General features: G+C 51.4%; 1 protein-coding gene across 5 annotated transcripts in view; it reads right to left on the bottom strand.

The window, feature by feature from the left end:
- GTF2IRD1 (GTF2I repeat domain containing 1) overlaps positions 1-25437 on the bottom strand; it is a 63125-nt gene that overhangs the window by 12661 nt on the left and 25027 nt on the right. For 3 of the 5 annotated variants that reach the window (XM_057410714.1, XM_057410713.1, XM_057410711.1), the window contains exons 4-22: positions 23524-23670; positions 19801-19984; positions 18355-18647; positions 17861-17950; positions 16872-16955; positions 15575-15758; positions 14344-14369; positions 11811-11931; positions 8838-8875; positions 7783-7860; positions 5979-6068; positions 5386-5445; positions 4863-4928; positions 4069-4252; positions 2873-2931; positions 2631-2696; positions 1732-1815; positions 999-1182; positions 459-487 (exon numbers count right to left, since the gene is read on the bottom strand). In XM_057410714.1, coding sequence (XP_057266697.1) covers positions 459-487; positions 999-1182; positions 1732-1815; positions 2631-2696; positions 2873-2931; positions 4069-4252; positions 4863-4928; positions 5386-5445; positions 5979-6068; positions 7783-7860; positions 8838-8875; positions 11811-11931; positions 14344-14369; positions 15575-15758; positions 16872-16955; positions 17861-17950; positions 18355-18647; positions 19801-19984; positions 23524-23670 — 2067 coding nt within the window. The remainder of the gene's footprint in view (positions 1-458; positions 488-998; positions 1183-1731; positions 1816-2630; positions 2697-2872; positions 2932-4068; positions 4253-4862; positions 4929-5385; positions 5446-5978; positions 6069-7782; positions 7861-8837; positions 8876-11810; positions 11932-14343; positions 14370-15574; positions 15759-16871; positions 16956-17860; positions 17951-18354; positions 18648-19800; positions 19985-23523; positions 23671-25437) is intronic. The other 2 variants (XM_057410715.1, XM_057410712.1) reach the window with 1 other exon arrangement.

A 25437-nucleotide genomic window follows, 5' to 3' on the forward strand; every position in this document is an offset into this window, starting at 1 on the left:
TGGTGTATCTCCACATGGGATGCCCACAAGCTGGAGAGGGATTACACTGCCGTACTGCTGGAGCTCAATGCAGACCTGTGGTTAACCACCTCCTTCCTACGACTCTCCCTTGCCACTGAACCCGCCAGCTCACTGCAACATTAATTTATTTTAAGAAAATGCTGAAGAAAGCAGGTGCTTTCTTAAATACAGCACACAGATCCCTGCCCTAGATTAGCTCCTGAAAAATGCTGTCATTTCAAGGGAACAGCAGCAGTACCGAGGGGTGATGCTGTTTCAGTCAGGGGCACTTCAATAAATGCACCAAACACCAACAAAACCGAAGCAGGAAGCCCAGGAAAGTGAGGTCAGCCTTCCTCCAGCTGAATTCTTGTTCACCATCCACAGCTCACGACTCCCTGACCACCACTAAACAGTTATCATATACAGTGCTTAAAAAAAAAGGCATCATCTCTTACCGGGTTTGGGGATGAGTCCTTGAAAAGGCCTGTGAAAAAATAAGGAAAAAAGGAGTTTTAAAATGAAAAGCCACGTGGAAGCCAGCACACCCAGACTGAGCATCCTTCTGAGGCACGGGGCAGGTCGGGGATCAGCCTGTCCTTTGTATGCTGTACCATGACTGGTGCAGGACCATCAGGAGCTCTGCAGGGACAGGGTCCTTATGGCCGTGCTCAGGGCAGCACATGCCTGGTGGGCAAGACAGGCAGCATGGCCCAGTGAGAAGGTGATGGAGCCACTCTTAAAACCAGGTTTTTTCCCTGACACTGATTAAGTGCCTTTCCCTTCAAACCTGCGTCCATCCCCTTTGGCTGCAAAACCCACGGGACCCTGCCACGAATGGGCAGTGGGTTTCTGCCAAAGCATTAGCTGCCGACTTAACTGCTGCCTAAGGGGCTGGCAATGTGTACAGCCCTACCCCAGTGGGGCTGGCAATGCTGGGGGTGCTGTTCCCTACTCTCCCCCTCCTGCTTGGCAGTGTGACACCTCTCACCACGTACCTTGTCACGGTGAACTTGATTTTATCGGCAACAGCCAATATCCTCTCCAGGTTCTGCGAGCCGAAGGTGCACGGCTTCCTGAAGGGGATCCCGGGGGGCAGCCCCTCTATAATCACTGACCCCGGGTTGCTCTTGATCCGCTTGTATGGCACTTGCACGGGGTATTTAATCCCCAAGGCCTCACCTGCGAGAGAGAAGTGAGCAGTAAGTAAGCAGTAAACACGTGGGATGCCACTTCCACCCCTGCTCTGGCTCCGTCCCAATGCATTGGGACATTCTTTGGAGGTAACTCTGTAGGCACATTCCTTCTCTGAGGTCTGGCTGCAGGATGGAGGCTACACATTTCCTTGCAAGTAATTGGTCTTGTGGGTACCTGAGAAACACATGAGTCTCACCCATGCCTGGGAAATGGGGATAACAGCATTTCCCTTCCCTGACTGATCAAGATGCTGGGCAGGGAGGCTGCAGAGTGCCCCGCAGAGCCCAGGTAGATGCCCTAGTGACAGGAGAAGCATCACCTACTTGTCCTCCAGTGCTCTCTATCATGGACTCCGCCAAGCACTTGCAGGAAAGAGCACTAATTCCCAGACCCACCATTCCCTCTGAGGTGCAGCCACTCAATGGGGAGGTGAGAGAAAGCACCAGGCAAGGAGGAATTGAGAGGAGGGATAGGGAGAAAATAGTAGAAGGGGATAAGAAGAGAATATGAAGAACTTCCCCCCTGGTTTCTCACCATATTTCTTATTGAACAGGTCCTGTACTTGCTCCCGCAGTGTGTTAGCGATGTCTATTCTGGAAAGTCTGGCATCATAATTTTCTGTGAAATAAAGAAACAATTATGGACTTCTGCTGGTAAATTAAAAGGCACTCTGTGACTTTTAAGTAATGCCATTTTCTAATTATAGGAAAGTCCTTATCTTGCAATTAGCTAATCTCTGGAGTGGGCCATTCAAAGTCCTTAAAAATAATCTAAACAGAAATACGGCGTTTTTTTTTCCCCTGCCTGTTTGCTAAGAATAAAAGCGGCACGAAATCGAAGATTCAGTTGTGATAATTACTAGTGTTAAAACAAATCACACTCCAAAGCCTCTCTGAAAAGCCAAAGCCTGTGAAAAGCCCCTGTCCCTCCCTGCAAGCCCTTGCAGGCCGTGATGGCCCCGGAAAGGGGATATTCGAGCAGGGCAGTGCTTGCTCCCCAGCCCATGGGCTTCTCACCATTGCTTCTCCCCTCAGTGGAGCCACCATGGCGGGATCAGTGTTTATACAAACATCACCCAGGTGGAAAAAGCCCCAGAAAAGGCAAACCCTGAGGCTTGGAAACTTCATTATGTGTCTCCCAAGGTCAGACGGCGAGATAAGCAAAGCTGGTTTAATTAGGGCACCATCGCTGAGCTTCTTCCTTGGACCTATGGGCCTGCCCGCCCTGTCTTCTGGTTGCCTGTCCTTCCTACCCAACATCTCCTCCTCTCTTTTCCCCTCTTCTCCTCCCTCCCATCCCTGCCCTGCTCCTCTGCCAACGCACTAAGCCTCAACACCCCATAGCCACCCCTTTCCGTCTCTTTGCTCTACGCAGCCCCTACAACCATGAGGGCTCTGCCTCACCCCCCACCCCAGATGCCTCCATGCCCTCACCTTGAAAGCCCTGCCTCTTCACAGCATCCTCCAGCAGCACCTCGCTTGAGTCCCTCTCGCCGGTGGCTGTTACAGGGGACAAAAGAGGAATTAGGACTCATGGTGCTGCCACATGGGATGCACAGGACAGGGGGTTCCAGCCATAAACCGAGGAGGGGAGGGAAGGCAAGAGAAGGAAAACGCTCTCACTCCTCTCCTACCTAGTCCTTAACGGCCCGGCTGCCGGGCGTCTCGCAGCCTACCTTTGGCTGCCGGGCTGTCCGACGCCGGCTCCTTCACGCCCTCCGTCAGCAGCTCCGGTCTGGAAAACAGGATGAAGCAGAGGGCACGTGAGTGAGCGCCCAGCCAGCGGCACCCCGCTGCTCCAGCAGCCCCCGGGATAACGCTCCCACAGCCACAAACCGCTGCCCGTGTCTGCCTCATGCCATTTGAAAGCTCCTGCAATGCAGCAGGGGAACTTTGGACGTAATTTTTATGCCAACAGACTCTTTAGTGAGCTGACACAACGCTCCCTGGGACGAGATTAAGCTGGAGATGGCTGAGCAGCTTAAGTGAGCAGCTACATGAGGTCCATGTCTCGTGGGGATGGGAGATGCTGAGCACAGCTGCTTTCAACACACAACTGCCCTCAAAATTGTCACTTGGGTATCCAATGCTAAAAGTGCACAGCGAGGAGGTATCAGGGCTCATTACAAGCTGTGCAGAAGCTGCGTCACAGAGAACTGGGTCTGGGATGGTAGAAACTCCAACTGGGATGGCCTGGGAGCTGTTGGTCTGACGCCACAAAACCTCCAAGCTCTCAAAGCTCATCTTCTGTTTCAGGCCCCCACCACACAGGTTGTGCTAGCTCTCTCCTCTGCAAGGGAGCCAGAGTCAGCATTTGGGTGGGAAACCCCCCAGAACACCTAAAGACATTTCTAAATCCATCTCTGCTTCCTCTCTGAGGGCAATGCCGTTGTGTTAGGTTGGTCTTGGCTTCTCAGAGTCTTCCACCAGCTCCTATGACACCCTCTGCTCCCCAGCACAAGGACAGCATCCTCCCTGATGCCCACAGCATCCCATGTGCACGTTTCGACCTCAGCTGGAGCACTTCCTATAGGAAAACCCTCTGGGGCTCCCAATGCCTCTTCTTGCCCCATACCTGGGCTCTTCGAAGGTTAAAAGCTCTGGTTCCTTCACCTACCCTGGATGTTTCCTGCTGCTGTGGCCAAACCTTTGCAAAAGTGAGTTAAAACCCCAAAAGACACCAAGGGAGAGATGACAACACCATCGCTGCCTCTCAGGGATGGTCCAACAAGGCAACAACCCTTGGTGGCTTCTAATCAAGTATATTTATTGAAGGTGACAAAGTGATGGATGCTCTCCAGGACGCTGCACAGCAGCAGGAGCTCCAAGCAGGAACATCCTCTCCATGGGATGGCCACTCCACCCGCCTTACCTTTTAATGACAAACTGGATGTTGTTGCTCGCTTGCAAGATCTTCTTGAGCTTCGCAATCCCAAAGCAGTTGGGGCGCCGCAGCAAGATGCCCTCTGGCAAGCCCACGACAAACAGGTCCTCAGGGTACATCAGGAACTTGGAGTAGGGAACTCTGACCGGCTCTGATATTCCTATGGCTTTCGCTGCATGGACATAGAATGTCATTAGTTTGCTGGACCTCCACATTGAGTCAAAGCAGCAGTGACATGTTGCCAGTGGGAAGGTTGAACTGGTTTCTGGGGTGTTTGTTGTTACTCTGTGGCTGGTGGAGATGTCCCTGACGCTGGTGGACACAAGAGGAAGCATGGAGCCAGGCAGCCACCTGAAGCTGGCTTCAGAATTTGCTGTATTAACACAGCCTGCCTTTTGGTGGCACAAATAAGGGGGCTTTCTATAAAGCTTGCAAGCACCTCTCCACAAGGCAATGGGACCCCACGTCCAGACCTCATGGATGTCCCTCTGCTAGATGAAGGAAAAGAACGTGCCTGGGGGCTGAAAGCCACAGCAGCAACTCCTGGGCTACAGCCAGCGAAAAGGCATCAAAGAAACCAAGGGGGAAGAGTTGCAATAACAAGGCCCAGGGAGATTTCAAATGCATTTGTAAGCCCAGCAGATAGCAAATGAACAAATTAGATTACACCTTTACTCAGCTGCTGGTTTGGAAACGGCAGGTGACATTTCTGAGCAATTAGGAGCTCCCCACGGCCGAGGCCGGTGCTCAGCATGATGTGTGTGTGTTAACGACCATCTTACCGTATCTTGTGTTGAACAAAATCTCGACTTGTTTCCTCAAATGACTTAAAACATCTCCTATACCGTCTGAAATAGAGAAAGAAGGAAAGAAGAAAAAAGAAAAGGAGAGAAATGCTCTGAGAAAGCAGCTTCCTCTGGGGTAGGCAATGCACAGCACAGGTGAACAGCCCCTGAGCTGTCAGAGCTGGCTGTGCACTCTTCATGCCTCCCAAATCAGTGCCAATCGCTGGCAGCTGCCTCCAAGCTCATCCCTGAGCAAGGAAAGGCAGCATTGCTCCTGCCACAGTGGTGTGATAACAGCAAGGAGGCAAAAAAGTAGGGGGAAAAGTAAATCTGGGCAAGAGCGGGGAGGACTGAGCCCAGGAACATGGCAGTGCCCTTCTGTGCTGAGCCTTTTTGGAGGCAGAATGCTTTGCTGATGATGTAGGAAACCCACAAAACCCAACCCAAAATACTTCTGTGTTTATCCAGCTTTCCAAAACTTGCTATGATGGGCAATGCTCAGGGTTCAACGTTCACTCACCTGATCCCTCCATCTGTTTTTCTTCATGTCGCGACTCCTCACTGGGCCCCTTTTCTGTCCCTAATGAGGAAGGGGAGGGTTAGCAAAAGCAAAACCAGACCAGCCATGAGCAGAAGTTCTCCAGGTCCCCTGCAGTCACCCAACTGCCCCTTCAGCTCCCTAAGCTCTGAGCATTCCCCCCAGGACAGGCTCGGGCTGGTTAGCATCATGCCAGGAGCTGCATAAGCAGGATAAACCCATCTCTACCTCCTAGAGGTATGCTTGCCCTTCAGTGTGGGCTTCCTGGGAGAGATCCAGCACCCAGCAGGAGCAAAGGCAGGCACAGTGCTGGCACCATTCCCCCAGGTAAATCCCAGTCATGAGCTGGGGTTTGCAGCATGCTGGGGATGGAGAGGGCCTGGGATGGGGTGGCAGTGCCAGAAAAGCCACCAAGTTGTCTACTGGAGCTCCCAGCTGGGCTGATTGAGGCCATGACAGTGGAAGTGGGTCTACCTCCATCACCTTGGCTCATAAATGGCTTCACTCATTTTGGACACATCCACAACCTCTCGTGTCCCCATGCACGGGATCTCCTACATCTTCATTTCTGGTACCTGCCACTGTTTCTATGACGTAGCTGGGCTCCTCCGAGGGCACGTGCGCGGGCACTGGGTCGTGCATCTCATCCGAGCCAGGCGATGGGTCTGCAGACAAAACCCCATGGGCAGCTTTTATATGGGGGAAAACCATCCCCACAACAGGCTTCAGAGGGTCTGGGCCCATTAGTAAGGGCTGAGCGAAGGGCACCCTGCTCCCAGGAGCCTCACACACTATGGCTCCACATCAGGAGCAGCTTCGGGGGTGCATTTGCCTTCTTCTTCTCTGGGACCAACCGGAGCTTGTCCCTGAAACACACCCAACCTCTCAGCCCAAAGGAGGAAAAATCTCTTCCTAACCTCTGTGGAAGGTGAAGAGCAAAAATAGTTCAAAACTATTTACTTGGCTTAATTCCAGCAAGACACTCAATTTTGGCTTAAAAAGCTAATGCTGTTTGACTTGGCCACTCCACTGGGGAAAGCCATTCCACTAATGCTGCCCTCCTCCATAAAATCATACCTCCTTGGGTTTCCCTTACGTAATCTGCATGCCCTCTTCATTTAAACCCACCTCCCCTAATGCTGGGCTCTCCAACACCCTCAAAGAGCTCTCCAAATTCAGCTTTAAATAAACCTCCAGCTAGTTTAAATACTTCAATCAGGTCACTTCTTAATCATCACCTCACAGGATAAATAATCCAAATTTCATCAATTTCTCCCTGTAGGTGAGCACCTCTTTTCTATTAATCCTCCTCCCTGCCCTCAGCTGTACTCCCTCTGATTGAACTCGAGCTTCAAACAAGGTAAGAAAAGGTAGACTCTGGTCTTGAAGCATGGTCTACCCGGCACCAAAGCGGTAACACCTCCTCCTCCTCCTCACACAGCCCGCCGGCTCACCACGTATTAGCTTTCTTCTCTTCCATTAGCTGCCAAGCTGAAAATTAAAATGTTTGATCTACCACTATACTTTGTTCCTTCTCTTCCCGCTATATTAACTGTAGGTTAAGTCCATTCTACAATAAACCTGGAGTGACTCCCAAATATCATTGCAGTAAGGGGACTGTGAGAGTTTGGGTGCAACAGAGATTGCACCGGTGCGCTGGGGCTGGGCATCACTGCTGACCCCAGCATCGCTTGCCCTTGGGCACACTGGGAGTCCTGTGGCTGCCCTCATTCTGGTGAGATTATTAATTAATGTTTGTAAAGCACACTGCAGATGCAGACTGCTAACTAGCCACTCATTAAACTCTGAGGATCATCCTACCATTTGCTGTGCTGTCCAGGTCAGGTAAGTGGAAAATGACTCCCAGCTGCCCCTCAAGCACCCCACTGCTCGTCTCCATCACCACCGACCTCTCTAGGGGTACTCATCAGTGCTGCCAATTCCAACATGTTTTCAGCACGTGTTTAAGATTAAACTTGTTCTTATGACCTCTTCCCAACCAGGCTGTTTTTCTAACTTAAGGACCTCATCAAAAAACATCCTGCACTTGATACCTGGGATCCTCCAAGCCCGTGCGTGAAGGAAAGCAGCAAACCAGGCTCACTTTCTCCAGGGGAAAGGCAAGATAGAAAAGCAACGAAGGAGAAAGAAACAACAAAGAACCCTAAAACATCCTCCACTGCCCCCAGGAAACCACCTCGTTCCCAATACGCCCCTAAAAATGACTTTCAGTGAAGGAAGATCATTACTGGGCACGGGAGGACCTTCTGTGCTGGGAGATACCCTGCAAACACCTCTTCTCAAAGCAAAATGCTGAGACAACGTGGTAGCCCTGCCTGCACAGAGGCCACTGCACACAGCCGGTATCCCCGAACCTACCTGGCACTGTGATCTGGATGATGTCCTCCTCTGGCTCGATTTTGATCTGCCTGATCCCACCCAGCTCTCCTGAGGTACCTACCAGGGAAAGGCAATGGAAGGCAATCACCAACAGGAACCAGCAACGTGCCACGTCTGCCCGCCAGTGTAGGCAGGGAAACCACGACCAGCTGCCACTGTAGTGCTAGCAGCAACAAGGCTTTGGGTAAGTAGCCCAGTGGCATCAAGCTAACGGCAAGGAGGTATCCAAAGGGCACCCATGGGCATGGCCTCTGTTGCTGCCCTTAAACCAGCTGCCAGCCCTCATTATGTGCTCATTTCTTGGCTTTCTTCACTTAAAATGAACGGGGTCACCAAGAAGCTTTCATGGGGATGCAGGAGCCATCTCCAGTGGGCACTCCAGGCATATTTAATGCTCCCAAATTCTTGCCTGGGGCATGCCCATTGGCAAACCCGTGCTCTGGGAGGGCTGACTGCAGCCACATCCCATCAGAATTCAGCATGGTTTGAAGCCAGCTGCCCCAGGAGGATGCTACATGTGGTGTTCAGCCCAGCTGCCTCTTATCTCCAGATCAGTCTCCCCACTTGGAGTAGGACTGATCCACCACAAGGGGCTGAGTCACAGATTGCAGCTTGGGCGGGCAGGATAAGGAGGCTCCGTGTGGCATTTCAGTGCTTGGACCAAGCACATAAACCTGGGGAAAAGCATTTCCTTCTCACTTGCAGGGGTCAGAGCACTGACACCACTGAGTCCTCGTGACCCAATTGTGGTGGCTTTCAGGGAGAAGGGAACACAGAGACTAAAGACTTCCCTTAGCTTTGCATTCAGTAACATGCTCAAGTCTCATTATTTCACTTCCAGGACCCAGCTGAAGGGTCACAGGGTAAGAGCCTTCATCTCTGCTTCTATCAAATGGGAATAAAGTCCTTATAGAACTATGCCATGGGGCAAACAGGTAACTGGTGCTGCACATCCAAATTACTTTGCAGGCAGCTTTCTCTTTGCCCTCCTCCCCATACCACTATTTTGCAAGAGAAAATGAATTATTCCTCACCTGGTTCACAGCTTTCAGACACACTACACTTCTCAGACCTAGAAGGGAAAGGCAGACAAGAGAAGTGGTCAAAGAGAGAGCTTCAAACCCAGTGGTGAGCATAGGACTGGCCCTGGCAGGAGGGAGAAACCCTGCAGCCCCTGTGATGCCAGGCAAGGGCTGTGGAGAGGTCCCTGGGGACACTGCACTCGCGGTCCCAGCAGTGGCACAGCATCTGTGGCTGCAAGGAAAAGCCACAGCCTGCAGGTTTCTCTGCAAATAAGCCCTGCTCCCAAACCCTTCCTGCTGCTGCACCACTGCTGGTCGCAGCCCTGCCTCTACACACTGATGGATGTAACTGCAGCAGAGAGTTCCTGAAAGCAAGAGGGGTTTTAAGCCCAAAACCTGGCTGACTCCAACCCTTTGCAGCAGAGAGGAGTGCATAAAGCATCATTACAATGTGGTTACTCATGGAGCTAAAGCAAATAGGGAGGAAGGAAAAAAGTCAATTGATTTGGTAAATATTTATTCTGCTCAAAGCTTTTCTCCCCTGAAAACTGGGCACTATCCCAAACTCACGTCTGCAGTTAACTTCACATGCCTAGGAATTTACAGAAGGTGTTCAGCATCCAAATGAGATTATTTTGCATTCTCAGGACACATTTGCTGTCTGTCTCTCTCTTAAACAAGAACAACCAATGCTCTTTGGCACTAAGGAACAGCACTGGAAAAACACGCTTCTCCATGATGCTGGTCCTTTGGGGGGAAGGAAAACCCTTCTGAGCCAGCGCCACATCCCTGCTGGCTCAGGGGAGATGTTCAAAAGCACTTCTCTCACCTAAATCCACTCAGCAGCGTCAGCAGAACAAACTAGAGGCAACACAAAGGAAGCCAGGAGTGCTCTTGTAATGCTCTTCTAAATGTGGTATGGGTAAAAAGGATCTCTGGTCTAGGAAGTACTGTGTATATTACACCTGGGAGCCTTGGGAAGGGTTTTTAACTCTCCCACATCAGGTCAGGGTCAACCTTTCACTAGGGAAACTTGGGAGGAGTTTCCCTGGGGAGTGTGTTACCCCTCTGGCCCTGAGCTGGACTCTGACCTGGGTGGACCACTGCTATGGGAATGCTCTGCTCCTGCCAGGGAACAGAGGTTTCTCATTTGCAGGAAGAACAAAGTGGGATTTGAATAGCCGGCTCTATTTTCCTGCAGGTAGGTGTTATCAATGCACTGGGACAGTTGAGCTTACCCCTGTGGCAGACAAAGGAAGCTGTGCAACACCCTTGATTCATGATTCCCTTTGTAACCAGAAATGTATATGAACCTCAGGGTCCATGGCCCAAGTCAATGGCCATGCACACACAGAGTAAATCAGAAACAAAGCATCTATACATACAACTAGGGTAAATTCTAAAGGGACTCTTTGGGTTGTGCCAGGGTTACACCAGTGGAAATGCTTAGCCCAGCCCAGCCCAGCTCAGCCCAGCCCATCCATATCACAGCACTACCATGGGGAGGAAAATCCAAGCCACCCCTAAAAAACACTGGCTTTCCCCCACAGGGTTTTCTACAGTGGTTTTACTGCTCCGTGCAACCTGTACCTGGCCCAGGGCTGGAGTGCAGCAGGTGAGATGGGGACAGTGCAGCATCAGTGAGGGCTGTATGGGAATCACAAGCCTCTGGTCACCCTTGGAGCTCTGCAGTGGCTCCCACCCCACCAGCATGCTCCCAGCTTGTTATCTACCTATTGCTTTGCAGAAACCAGCTCAGCATCCCTAATATCCCATCCTATCACCTTCTTGTTTCCAGTCACACCAATTTAACTGCACAGTGGGATCCTCTGTTGCAAAAAATAAAAGCGTCCTAATTGCAAATGTTAACAAATGAAGGGGAAAACGAGGAGCCTCAGGCCAGATTTCAGCCCTGCAGTGTGCTTAGAGGCCAGTGGTATCTGAAGTATCACTGTTTCCCCTGGTACCCAGTGTGCAGGGGATGCTCTGCTGCTCCCTGAGTCTAAATGCCTCCAGACATGGAGCGATTCAGCAAGGTGCAGAGAGCAAAAAAGTGGCTGAAGGATGGTTTTGTGTCTAAGCTTTAGCTGAGATTCTGGAGATTTGGGTTTAATTCCCTGTCACTCCAGGGAAGCACCTCAGGCTGGGACCCAGTCCAGCCAAGTTCCCATTGCAGACATCTCCGGATGAGGCTTCCATCCAGTCCCTTCGTTATTGAGAAGAGAAACAGGCACGTGTAGGGTGTGATTCCTCCAACCCGTTTTAAATGGTTGGAAGGGGCTGAATCACACAGTGCACTGAGTTCGCAGCTGATGAAAGGGGCTGGAGTCACTCAGCCAGCCCTGGTTTCTCAGGGACACCCAAGGTAGCCCCCCCCCCCCCTTGCCTCCGTGCAAGACCCTGCTTCACAGCACAGCATTTGGGGGTGCTGAACCCTGACCATTTCAACCCGTGTATGATACTAATACACAGCATAAAACATCAGCCACAGAGACCTGGTCCAGGCAAGCCAACCCAGGCACTGGCACAGGGCGCCCAGAGAAGCTGTGGCTGCCCCATCCCTGGCAGTGTTCAAGGCCAGGTTGGACACAGGGGGCTTGGAGCAAGCTGCTCTAGTGGAAGGTGTCCCTGCCCATGGCAGGGGGTTGGAACTGGCTGAGCTTTCAGGTCCCTTCCACCCCCTACGATTCTATGAAAATCAATGATTCCAAATTTGGCTTGCAAAAGGCCACGGATGCTTGGCCTCCTCCTGTGCTGGCCAGCTGTACCACCACAGTGGGGTTTCAGAGAGGCAGGAAAGCAACTCCCCTTTTAGCCACCCACCTTCCCACCACGCTACCTACACCAGCTCCCTGACTGCAGCTTACTGAATTGCACCCATCACACCCTCCCCAACCAATGCCCAAAGCAATAACCTGCTGTGCACATTAATGACCCCAAAACAACCCTAGAGGGATGTCACTTTGGGGACGGAGCATCTCTTACCTGCTGTTGGCCTGGGAGGTCCCCGCCAGGTCCAGCGCAGCCCCACGGTGCGGCTCGGGGGAGATCTCCCCGGGGGGGCTGGAGGGCTCCAGCTTGGTTGGCTCTTTGGTAAATTTGCTTCCTGGTGCTGGGTGCAGGTTGGAAGGAGAAGCAAGAACCAGAATTAGCAACCAGAGATGCAAACGATGCAGCTTTTCCACCTCCGCTTCTTTCCGCCTCCCAAGCCCAGAGCTGAGGTCAGGGTGGGGGACAGGTTTTCATCTGCTTGCAAAGAGAAGGGTGCAGCTTTCACTGGGTTTACCATTATAATAATGGCAAAATGCTTGTTTAAACCTCTGTATATGCCAGGACATGCTGGGAAGCCCTGCTAGGGATGGAGCACCTCTGGAAAGGGCTGCTGGCTGCCAGGATAGGATACTGAGAGTTTGGGAAAGCCAGGCAGTGCTGAGGGCCATGGACCAGTGGTGCAGGAGCATCCCCGAAGTGGGGAGAGCCCTGTCCCAAAGGAGGGAATGTGCAGTACTGGCAGGAACTCAGCAAAGCCCAGAGCAGTGGTGACACAAGCAGCCTTGCTCTGTACCCCCAACCCACATGCAGTGAGAGAAATCTCTGCTGGAGCGACACAGAGAGGGACAAAAGCATCCTGTCACCATGAAAAACAGCCCCTTCCCCTTCCCTGTTCCTCAGCAGCCTGAAAGGAGCCGAAATGAAGCCTCAGCAATGACCTTGGAGATGAAAAGAATGATCTGAAGGCAGGGTAGGAAATAAAATCGGGCAGGGAAGGTGAGCAAAGAGCTGAAGGATTAGTGCTGGAGGAAGGAGGGAATGAAATTACACCATGAGGCTGCAGAAACCACATAGGTGTCTTGTTAAACAGCTGCTGCCAAAGGCCCTTCACTGGTCTCAAAGCGTCATCATGATATCCCCACCCTCCTAGAAAACATCCCATCCATAGGAACATGAAGCCTTTTTCCTTTCAGCTCCAGCCTGCAAGGAAGGGCAGGGCTCTGGCAATGGGAGCAGCACCAATATAGAGCCTTAAAGACACTATTTATCCTCCAAAAGTCCAAAAGGCTCCTTTTAATTTGTGCTTTCTATGGACCAAATCTTGTTCTTGCAGCAGCAAAGCCTGCCTGAAGCTGCTACCCAGGGGAGTAGCAAAAATAGGTTTCCTAGCAGTGGTGGGTATTTTAATTAAAGGGTGAGCAAAACTGTACAGGGAAGCTTTGGGATACTTTGCAGTTGGCAACTTAAAATACAGCTCTGCTCCGAAAACAGTGTCTTTGCAGAAACAGCACCTCCTGACTCAGCAGATGCTTTTTCCTCCCCCCTGCACAGTCAGATGTGCTGACACGAATCACAAAAACACAGGTTTAATGTGTTTTGCTTCTGGTAGCCCTGCAGGGATCATGCAGGGGAGGGGGAACCACCATCCACCCCAGTCCTGCTGGGTTTGCTTCCTCATCTCCTCATTTCCACCTGCACCTCCCTGCCATGTAACCCCCAAGCTTGCAGCACAGATGTGTGCGATGCCTGCCCATGGATACCATGCGACCGTGATGGATTTACAAGGAAAACACAAGCATCCCAAAACACAGTTCAGCAGTTCATCCCTTGGGGAAGAGCTTAAAGAAATCCTTTTCTTGAGAAAGAGAGTCATTAATGGGAATAGAGACACAAAGAAATCCCCCCTATGGAGGCATGATGCGGGAGGTCCCCTTTGGGTGGCTCTGGGGCATCATCCCCAAGGAGCATCTTTGGGTTTGGGGCAGCCATGAGGCCACAGAGGTTAATCTGGCTGGTGGAGATATTTGAGGAGGTGTCTGGACAGCTGCCAATGTGTGGGGTTGGTGGCTTGGGAGAAAAACCCCAAACAGCCACCCAAAACACATCTTTACTCACCAGCCAAGCCCAGGCAATCTGGGAGCGGGGCCGGGAAGTGACAAATTCAGGTACAGGGCCGTGTTTCAGACAGGTATCAAGGTGGTGGGATGGGGGCATCAGTTCATGTCTCTTTGTTTGCCAAGAAGCAGTTGGCCTGGCTTCTCCAGCACAAACCAAAAGGAGTAAAAACACAGGGCAAAGAAAGCCAAAGAAACTGCTTCCCTGGGGTTTTGTCACTGGATTTGTGTCGTTTCTCTGTTAAAAACAGTCAGCGGCTGGATGATGCTAGCACTTCCCAGCCAAAAAGCAGAAAGGTTTACCAGTGAGCAGCGATTTTAGTTCCTCCTGCAAGCATAGAAACATGCTGCGTGCTGCTTGTAGCTGCAGCTCTGCCTGGCACAGGGAGCCAGGGAATTGTTGCCTTAACCCTCAAAACACTACTTAAGGGGTGCACTGTGCGTGCACTGACCCCAGGCAAAGGCAATCTCAGCACGCCTGGGTGTAGGGCACAAACAAGGCTTCTCCTCATCGAGGGTAACTGCATGTGTCCTGCACTTTTGATGCTCAGAGATGACATTATTTCAAGTCTGCTTCTCTGGATAATCTTTCAATTTGGTGGGCAATAAATCAAAGGATGTGGTGGACGTACCTGTAAAAATTCTCTCGTCAAACATCCTAGGAAGAAAGGGGGAAAAAGGGATTAGAAATAGGTGCTTTTAATGGCTGAAATTTAGGTTTTATTAATGAACAACATTAAACCAAGTCAAAATTGTAATTTTATTCATTCTCTAAAAAAAGGGAATGAATTTTTCAGCTGAAAAAAAGCCTTATAGCTTGTTGTGCAACCAAGCAACCTTGCAGCTTTTCAACTAAAACACCTTTAAATCTGCTTCTAAGTCATTCTCTTAATTTAATTATTAAATGCAGCGCGATAGGTTGGCTTTACCAAAAGAGACAGTAGGACTGAAGTAGCTGTTGCTGGACCTTCGCTTCAGGACACAGACCATTGACTGGCTGTCACCCATCTCCTGAATATCCTATTTTAGTGTCACACACAGCTTTGCTCATGGGAGCAAAGTGTGTCAGGGCCACATCCTGGTGCCTGATCCAGTCTGGCACAGGCCAAAGTGGCTCCTCCAGCAGCTGACATCAGGAAAGGTAATTCCTCGTAGGATGCCTGAGTCCTGTTGATGTCAGTATTTCAGCCCTTGTGTGAGCCTGGGGTTTTTCTGCACCCCGGTTTCACACCTCTAGCAGGAGAATAACACAAGTGCTGTACAGGCAGGACTGAATTAATATGTTATAAAGCAGATTTTCCTGACAGAGAAGCAAAGAGGAGCTGCACAGCACAGAGATAACCAGGGGAGCATCCATTCCTCCTACTCCAACGCAAATGCAGACACTAAGACACAACACCCTGCTTGTAGGCAACACATCCTCATCATCATACACACAGGATGCCCATAAGTGGTCACCACAAAACGTGGAGGAGAATCCCTGTGCATTGTGAATATGGATGCTCCTCCTCCCACCCAGAGGCACCGCTCTCATTCACCAAATGCCACTGTGCCATGATCAGAGGTCCCATTACCACCTGAAATGCTTGGGTGGCACTGGGAATGTCTGTATGGACTTACAACAGGGTGACGGGGCTCGGCGGGTGGCTATAGTATGGCCGGCCCTGCCACATCCTCACAAACAAGGAGAGAGGGATGGAAAACAGAAGTTTCTGGGGAGAAAAAGAGCTGAACAACTCTAGCTCTTTCCCATAAAGAGGGTAAAATGAGGGTCAAAACCAACCCTGTGATGATGGAGAGAACAGCTTAAACCCCCGATCCCCTCGAGGCCGTGCACTCTCCCCTGCCTTCCTCGCCACCCACCTTTTGATGACAAAATGGATGTTGTGCCTCTCCTCCAGTATCCGCTTGAGTTTGGGGACGCCGTAGGTGCAAGGTCTTTTGAAGGGTATTTTGTCCGGGATGCCGATGATCTCCACCACCTCGGGGTCACAGGCGATCTTCCGGTACGGGACGGGGACCATGTGGTCTAACCCCAAGGCTTCGGCTGAAAGGGGAACCCATGGTTTTCACTTAAATGCACGCTTTGCTTTCTACAGATGATGAAATAGAGGTATAAAGGCTTGAACTTGAGCAGGGCGAGTGCCTCCTGTCCTCTTCTTTGCTTGTCGCAGAAGGGGAGCCCCAGGAGCAGTTCACAGAATGAATCATAGAATGGTTTGTGTTGGAAGGAGCCTCAAAGCTCAAGTAGTTCTAACCCCCTACCTTGGGAAGGGACACCTTCCCCCAGGCCAGGTTGCTCAAAGCCCCATCCAACCTGGCCTTGGATGAGGCAATGGGGAGACAATGGAGATAGAGATGGGACAACAGGGAGACAGCACAGCAGCAAATGGTGTCCTCCAAAACCTCCAAATGCACCCAGTGTTGTTCAAGCCGGGGCTGCGGTGGCCCATGGCCCACTCCAACCTCCCTGTGAGTGCAGCAGGTTCCTGAGCTCACAAGTTGCATAGCACATATGTAGATTATAAGTTACAGAGCTCATCTATAGCCCATCTATAACCCACAAGTTGCACAGCACATACACAGGTTTTAAGTTATAAGGCTCATCTGTAACCTGTCAATACCTCATGAATTAGACAGCCTGATGGGGATAGTACAGGTGACAAACTCAGCCCATCAGCCCATTCCCAAGCTGCCCAAACACCCAGGAACTAACCCAAAAGCACTGCCCATGGCAAGGAGAGCACCATCGACACACGTAAGCCATGCAGGTGGGAAAGAAGCAGCTGCAATCACGATAACCTTCTTTTTTCCCCTGCCATGTGAGTTGAAAACGGCTGCATCCCACTGCTCCCTCTTGCCTGCAAGCACCGGTGGTGCCCGGGTGCTCTGATCCGGCCTTCCACACTTCAAACCAGGGCTGCTTTACAGCCCAGCTATAAATTCCTTGATGGTGGGGGGGGTTCCAAATGGAAATATTGACATAACCTTCATCAGACACCCAGAGCCTGGGAGCTGCTGAGCTAAATGTGTTGGGAAGAGAAGGGAGCTCTAGCATATGGCTTCTGCTGCTGTGTTAGGGAACAAAAATGATTGCTATATAATGATATGCAAACCACAAGCGCTGCAGATGCATAATGGGATATTAACTCCTACTCACCATATCTGCTGTTAAACAGAATTTGCACGCACTCCCTAAGGGTGTTGATATCTTCAGTTTCTTTTATAAAACTGTCCCACTTATCTATCAAAACAAAATACAAGAAATAAGGAACTTCCATATGGTTTGTACACAGCAGATGCACTTTTCTCTCGCGAAGCGCTGGGAAGCAGGAACAAGACTTTGCTGCTCCAAAAATAATGCTTTTCCTCTTCCTGAGTGGATTTTGCCAGGTTGGCAGAGAAGGTCTGGGGTTCCCCAGCCCCAAGCAACCTCCCTTGCAGCCATGCATGCGCAAAGCAGATTCCTAAGGAATGATCCCATAAAACTTCTCAACCCCAAAATGAAAGACCCTCTGGGACAGAGCAAGCTCAGCCTGAAATTCACCTTTCAAAGGCATGGCCGTTTCACAGAGGAGCTTTTTTCATCTCTTACTTTTTCCCAGCTTCCCCACCCATGCTTTTTCTTCTTTTTGATGCAGGCAGGCAAGGGTTTTGATGTAAAAATGTCAACATTTTTAGGCTGCATTTCCTTTTGGCGGGGTGGAGGTGGGGGAATGGCACAGTGTGCTCCCCATTGCTGATCCCCCTAGGCACTGCTGCAGAATCACACTGGGGCTGGTGGGTTTCACTTATTTCGAACTAACTCCAAGCTTTCAGTGGGTATTTGCTGTTTGCAGCTCGGGCTCAATGGCCTCACCCCAAGCTGTGCCCCAGCTCCCTGTGCGTGAAGCAGGGATGGGATTTCCCAGCCAGGCAGCAGTGCCTGAGGACCAAGCACCGTGAAGATGGCAGGGACGGAGCCAAGCAAGGAAGAAGGTCTTGGCTGCGATGCCGAGATGTTGCAGCAAGTAAAGGGAAAAGATCCCCACAGCAGCATTTCCAGGACTGCCAGGTTCCTGCAGAGCATGGGGAGAGACTGGGCCAGGGTGAACCCTATGCCTAAAAGGTGGCTGCTGGTCACCTCCAACATCAGAGTGGGACACGGACCTGTCTTGTCGTGGACGATGGAGAAGAGGATGCGCTTGGATGAATGCACGTTCTGGATGAGGGGACCTCCAGAGACCGACGATTTCTGTCCTGGACAAGAGGTGAGACAAGGAGAAAGGGCTGATGAGACCCCAACCGATGCTTTGGGCACCCAAACAACACCCTGCGTGCTGCCCCCCACCGGTGACGCTGACTTGACCCTTCTGGCTCTCCTCCATGCCCCCTGCCTTGTGACAACCCGGTGGGGTCATGGCCAGATTGAACCCCTACCATGATCATTTCCCCTTCCAGCCTCATGGCGCAGCACCCAGCATTCCAGGGCAAGAATGGAGGTGCATCCCATCGGCACCGTACAGGCACCCAGGGAAGGGCTGGGATCCGCTCATCTCCATACGGGCCAAAGCCTTGCCACCGACTTTCATCCGAGGACCCCCAAAACACCCTGTCAGCGCCGGGGGGGTGCCCTCGTCTGAGAGCAAACTCCAGGCTATTACCACAGCAGTCGCTGTACTCCTGTGAGGAAGGCACCTTCAGCTCTCCCGCGGGCCTGGGCAGCAGCGCCTCGCCGGCCGCGCTCGGCCCGGATGACACCTCTTGCTTTATGTCTACGGCCATCTGGGTGGGCACCGAGACGCCGTACAATAAGTTGGTGACAGTGACGCTGTCCTGGCTGCAGGATTTGGCCACGGGGCCGTTGGCACCAGAGTCTCGTCCACCCTTAGGGGTGAGGGAGGTACAACTCAACTCGACGCTGGGGTTTGGGTCTCGGCTGGGCTCATCCACCGGCCTGAGGGGATGGAAGGGAGAAAAGGAAGGGAAAAAATAGGTTCGTTTGGGTTCATGGCACTGATAAGCATGGACAAGCAAGGGTGTACAGAGGGAAGGACAAGGCCAGGTTGAGCAACATGGTCTAGTGTGAGGTGTCCTATCCCATGGCAGGGGGTTGGAACTGGATGACCTTAAGGTCCTTTCTAACCCAAACCGTTCTATGATAAGGAGGGTGGAACACGCTGCACTGCCAAGCTCTCCGTTTTAGAAATGACAGCCATCATTCAACCTCTTGAGCTTCTTCAGGCATCTGGACCTTTTTTGTCTTCTTTAAATGGAGCAGGTTGGTCTTATGGTTCAAAGCGTTTATATTACCTAAAGCAAAGCTGCCTAGCCCCACAGCCCAGTGAGTTTAAGGAGTTCAATGATTTACGTGATCACTACTTGACTCGATTGCCTGATCCAGCCCCCAGGACCCAGGGTATGTTCAAGGGGACCTCAGTCAGCCCAGCGATGAGCTTTGGATTGAGGAAGCTCGCATGCTTCACATGAGACAGGCGGCCGTGAGCTCACAGACGGCTCAGATTCTGTGTCCTACTTTTAGCTGTCTCAGCCTCATTTTCCACAAGTGCCGAGTCTTCAGAGAAGGTATTTGGTAGCGCTCAGCATTTCTCTGAACGGATCCAAGGTGCTGCCAGCCAGGCAAATGCAGGGGGAAAGCACCCAAAACCTGATGAGTCTCTTGTGAAAACATGGCCAAAATGGGGAGATGGCCCCACTGCGTTCCCCTGCCTCCTTCCTCGCCTGGTGTTAAAAAACCCATCTCATCTCAGCCTGAGAAGAAGCTTGCAGCATTTACACTGGAAACCCCTCTGGAGACAGAAAAGCACTTAGCTTACTGCAGCGGAAATTTTGGCAGAGACACGTAAAGTGCTGTGGTTAATGGGCACGTTTATGTGCTCTTATTATAGGAACAAGTCCGAAATGGTCTCGAGCCACCCGACACTGATAAACCTCTATGCAAGGCTGGCTTTGGCACAGCGGGACCCAGGTTTCTGGGTCTGGGAGAAGAAGATGGGACATGGGAAGGACCCTCCTGCCTGCTCCACTCAAAATCTCTGCCATCCCAAGGGCTCGCTGCCCTCCCACCCCTTGGGGACCCCCAAAATAACCTTTTTAGCCTGAAGCGGATGCTGTGGCTGTGCTCCAGGATGGCCATCAGGGACTTCACATCATACTCCATGGGTTTCTTGAAGCTGATCCCCTCAGGCAAACCAACCACCACCAGCGAGCCCGGCTCTTTCAGGAACCTCTCGTAGGGCAAAGGGACCACGCTGCTCTTCCCCACAGCTTCACCTGAGGAGGGGACAGTGTTACACACTGACAGACACCCTGTGACCCCAACCAGGGCTGAGCCGGGCTGGAGGAGTAAATGCAGGAGCAAGAGATACCAACAGATATGTTATGGGAAGAAAACCTGTTCCTACCTCTGCACTCATCATGCAAGGCCCTACAAGCCCTTTCTAAAAGAGCTAATTAATAAGAAGCTCACAAAACCCAATAAGCAGATGTCTCATCCTTCGGGTTGCACAGTAAAATCCTCAGTTGGGGTCACCTGGCGCAAGCCCACCCCGCGTACCAGTGAAGGATGTGGTTGCTGGCACACCAGGAGGGAGCTGAGAGCTGACAAAGGAGGCTGAAGGGCTCGCACTGATTTTTATCTCATGTTTAGTGAGATACTCTGGGAACCTCATTTTCAGGTGGTTTTCTTATTCTACCTCCTGGAAGAATGGAAAGTACTTCGACTGCTGTTGCTGTCAGGCAGCATCAGTGCACTTTGAAAGACAAGGGAAAAAAAACCCACAACCCAGCAGTCTCCCTCCATCCCACTGTTCACAGGCAGCAGGAATATCAATACGCATAGTATTGAGGCATAATCACCTCCAGCAGCCCAGATATCTCACCAGCTCCCCTTGATGAATGGCCACAGAGTCCCCCCATGGTTCTGTTGTACGTCTGACACCAAAATCTCCCCAAGGAGCTAGGAACACGCTATTTCCCCTTCCCTAGCAGCAGAAGAGAACCAGGAAGCATCACAGCTATAGAGAGATTTTCTAAACCAGCTAAAGAGCCCACATATGCCCAAACTGGAGATGCTTACAGCGCTCTCCAGGCAAGACACCATAGGAAAACCAGCTCTCTGTGGAAAAATTACTTTGGAAACCAACCCAAGTCACTGCAACCAATAAACCTGGTGCTGAAAGCATGAAGCAAGAAGCAACAGCCATGAAGGAATGCAACCTGTCTGGCAAAGCAGCGTCCAGATGCAGAACATCTGGCCACATGGCAATGTATCTGCGCCTTTGTTTCCAAGGTTGAGGGGCAGGCAGAGGAGATCATGGAACATTTAAATAGCAGTAGGATTTCATATTGTTGATTTTCCTTAAAACCTTTTTTCTCTCTTCTTTAAAAACCAAACACCAAAAGAACTTACTCAAACCCTGGAAATCTTGTGATGCTGTCATCAAGTCCTTATTAAAAGTGATTCCTTCAATATGTTCTTTGAAGGAACGCGTGATAACTAACAACGTGCAACTTCCACGAGCCATCAAGGTTCCTTATAAGCGGGATGGAGACCGTTTTAATTAAGCCAATAACAGAAGTTTCCAAAGGAACCTTTGAACCACAACACCATGAGTACACTTTCTACAAGCTGATGGTTTCCCTGCCCCGAGGCACCAGCTCTAGCTGCCTTCCACCTCCCTCCATGACCTCCTCTTTGCGATAGGAAAATGCTCCTGATGCCCAACAGTGGCTCTTTATCAACCCAACACTCAATAACTCCCCAAACATATTTTTATGGGGAATGTGTTACTGTCAAAGTGACCTTCACCAAGCCCTGCGCTGCCATGCACAGCCTCACGGTTTAGCGAAAGAGAGACAATAATCATCACTAATGCCTGTTTAATAGAAGCCAGTAGTAATCAGTCATCCTGTTGGTGTGGAGATTACCAGGCTCTGGAGGGAATACGCGAGCTTTTTGACTGAGCATTTGCTAAGATTTTTTGTTTCCAATCCCTGTTGATGGGAGGTGACTGAAAGGATAACACCCCCCAAAAAAGCACAGGAAAGATAACTCTTAATTTCAGACAGCTCTCTCGCTGTTGGAAACAGAATCGCCCTGGGGCACCTATTATCTCCTGCGGTATTTCTCCGCATTCAACCAAGAGAGGCTCTTTCCCAGCGGACATGCGAGAAGGGGAGCATCCACCCAGTGGGTTTTGCCATGGAGCAGCTCAGGGACGGAAACGGCTGATCCTACTGAATCAGCAGCAAAGGCAGAGTCACACCCAGTGACAGAATTACACCCAATGCCAGGCCAAAAAGCACTGGCCCAGGGATGCCCGACCTCCTCCTGCTATGGCAGTGCTGGCTGCCCTGGACTGGGGACCAGGCCAGATTGTCCCCACATACGTCCGTGCACCTTGACAAGGTAAAGAGCATCACAAACTCATCCCAACAGATGGCCCGCCTGCCTCCTCCACCTGCACAGATGCACCCTGAACAAGCTTTTCTATGCAGTTATACATTTATGGTATGTCATATATGAATAATTCATGCTCCCAAGAGGCCTGCAAAACCTCTGAAACGGCCTCCCTACCGCATTCCCTTGGCTCTTCTGCATTGCTCCTTCCTTCCCACTCGGGTCCAGTCTTTCAAAGGCAGAGAGAGAATGTGATAACCCCCATTAACAGGAATATTGCTTCCAAGCCCTTTAAGTGGTTTCAGAAAACCTCAGCAACTGTCTGTCCCTGGGGAAGGGATGCCATCTCCCTCTTCTATCTGTGAAGCCCATGCCAGGTGCTGGTGAAGCAAGCGCTAAACATCAGCCAGCAGCAGCAAATCCTGCCTGCGAGCACAGGGCAGGGGTGGGAGCATTCATTATCCCACTCCCATTGTGAGGAAGTGCCCATTCCCAAACCCTGCACACAAATAGGGGCAACACCTAGGCTTCAGGATAAAGGAGACCTGCACAGCCCCAGAAAGGCTCGGCAGCACACCCCAAATCCCAAATGGTGATGCGGAGCTTCTCCCAGAAAAGCTGGTCCAGCCACACAGCCTGAACTCCCCCAGAGCATCATGCTGGGCTAATGCAACCCACTGAGCGTTATGGGGGAATATTGGGGCCCATTTTCACAACCCCACTTTGCTTTTCCTACTCAGAACAGCACAGCCCTAGAGGTGCTGCTGGGAGATGACCTGGGACCACAGCCACTACCTCCAGCCACTCCATGAAGACCTCCTGACTGAGAAGCAGGAGCTGCTGTGGCTCGAGCCTCTGCAGATTGGGCCTGGAGGGAGCTCTGCAACCCACTGGGTTACATATCAACAGCCATATGGTCATCTACATTTTAATTGCAGAAGCTTTATTGCTGGGGATGATGCATGTGCTGGAACGGCACCAGCTCGTCTCTTGGAGCTGGGGCCGCCTGCTAGAAAAATCATCTTTTTTCCTTTTAAATAGACTTGCCAGGGAAAGGAATGAGAGAGTGCAGAGCCCCAGCAGCGCCTGTGAAAGAGGTGCTGCAGACACGGCGTCAGGCATAGAGGTGTGCTTGAAAAATCTCCCTCAAGCCATGGCAGAGATTGCTTCCCCCAGCACAGGGATTGGTTTTGCCCAGTTTGGGGCACTGGGAAGTGAAGCAGCAGTGGCCAGATCCCATCTCAACACAGTGCTAACCCTACGCAGGAGCACATCCCACCACACTGCGCTGCCAGGCGCCTGCTCCACTGCCAGGGAGCCAGGCTGGGGCCAAAAGCCGCATCCGACAGCGGCGCCGGGCAGAGCCCCAGGGGCAATCCAAATCCCCAAATGGAAGCGTGAAGGTCCTTACTATAAAGCACATCAAACACTTCCTCTACCATCTTCCTGAGGAGGTACACGTCTGATCCCTGGTCCGGGGAGACCCTGAGCACGCTTCGCCCGCACTCCTTTGCCTTCTTCTGCACCTCTGCGTCCTGCTCCTTCTTCTGCTGGACTCCTGTGGGGGGGAGAGGAGAAACCAGAAGATGCTGCAATGAGAAGAGGGCTCATGGGTGATGCCACTCATGCTTCTGAGTGGCTGTGAAATAATCAAACCCACTGGCCAGGTTACATCACGTTTAGCCAGGGCTGAATGCATCCCAGCCCACCAAACCCCAGGCAAGACAGGGTCCCATTGGCACCAGGCATGTGGGTGTCCCAGGTCTCCCACCCACCCCAGTCCCCCAGCTAGGATAGTGCCACAACCCCAGACAGCCCCAGACATGCAGGGGAAGGTGGTGGGATAGGCAGTCACCCCATCATGGGGTTGGTGATCCTATGTGTGCCCCCCCCTTCCCTGGTTTTACCCATTTAGCTGAACTGAAACTGTTGTGATTAATTGGGCAGCACATTTCTTTTCTCTGGTTTCAATCTGCTTAGCCTTCAATCTCTCAGGAAAAGAAAATCCGCCTTTCTCAGAGGCTTTTTTACCCTTCAGCATCACGTAGCCTGGTAATACCAGCTATTTCCTGCTAATTTCCCCCATTAAACCTCAAATAAAGCATATCTTCGGCAATGACTTCCTTGCATCTCTAAACGCACAGAAAATTAAACACTACAAGTGCATTACTGCCGTTCTATCCAAAGCAATTCACAAGGGATTTTCGGTGGCAAAGGACTAATTCCTTCATCATCCTCGACAGGCTTCTGCTGGTGATCAACCCTGGATGCTGCCTGGCAAGCAAGTAGGAGCTTGTGGATCCCTCCTGTGGAAACAGCCCATGGCTGGGGCATCATGGGGATGGGAGCGAGAGCCACCCAGAATACCCCAGAACTAGACATAAGAAAGGGGACAGCCACCCAACACCACACAACCCCTGGAGAGCTCCGCAGGCCTCCCACAGCACAGGGAAACGGGCCCTGGAAAACTATTCTGGGGTGTTTGACCAAGGTGGTGCAAAGCATCTGCATCCACATCCTCCTACGACTGACTCGCCCTCTCAGCCGGGCACTAACTCTCCTCCATTGACATTAATCCTGATCACTGTCAAGTACCCCATGCACCAGGAAAGGCTGAGGCAGAGGTTCAGATAAAGGAGAGCGTTCGAGCGAGGTCTGCACGCCCAGAGAGATAAGAGGCTTCTTACATCTCCCAGCGATGTCTGCTTTAGATTAATTCAGATCCTTTCTAAGGGGGCAGCTAGACCATAAATCAGAGGCACTTCCAGGGATGCTTTCCACCGCGTGCCAGTTTTAAGAGCTTTATGGAGCGGAGTTGAGCCTGGGCCATTTATAATTCAAGACAGAGTTATCACGTTTCACCCTGTCTCCAGCATCAGTCTCTTCGCCTGAACCCCATCGTTAAGACTTTGTGCTTTCAACCAGACGTGACCATTTCGTTCTGACAAAGGTGTAAATGAAACCAAAAGAGAGGGGAGTCAGGGTCTAATGTCGGGTGCCTTGCCCCAGCACAGCAGTATATACATGTCTAAAAGTGAGATTTGCAGGTGCTCATCCATATTGTGAGCTCTAAGAAGACACAGTTGGTATTTAATATACAAGAGGGAGCTTCCTCCCATTGGCCATCCTGCTGCTGTTCACCACTTGGGTACCTCCATGCCTCTGATGGGAGGTGGGAAAGGGAGGCAGAGTCACCTTTGAATGAAGGAAACATCCTTCAAACACTTCCTGTCCTGCAAAACAGCATGCAGGATAGCTAACAGCTCTCCAGGTGGAGGTGGCAGGGAGCTGCCCACATGGGCAGAACAGAGGGGCAGAGCTGCTC

Source organism: Pezoporus wallicus, unplaced genomic scaffold, assembly GCF_028554395.1.
Source record: "Pezoporus wallicus isolate ANWC-B61680 ecotype Strahan unplaced genomic scaffold, APGP_CSIRO_Pwel_v1 contig_8705, whole genome shotgun sequence".
Classification (NCBI taxonomy): Eukaryota; Metazoa; Chordata; class Aves; order Psittaciformes; family Psittacidae; genus Pezoporus; species Pezoporus wallicus.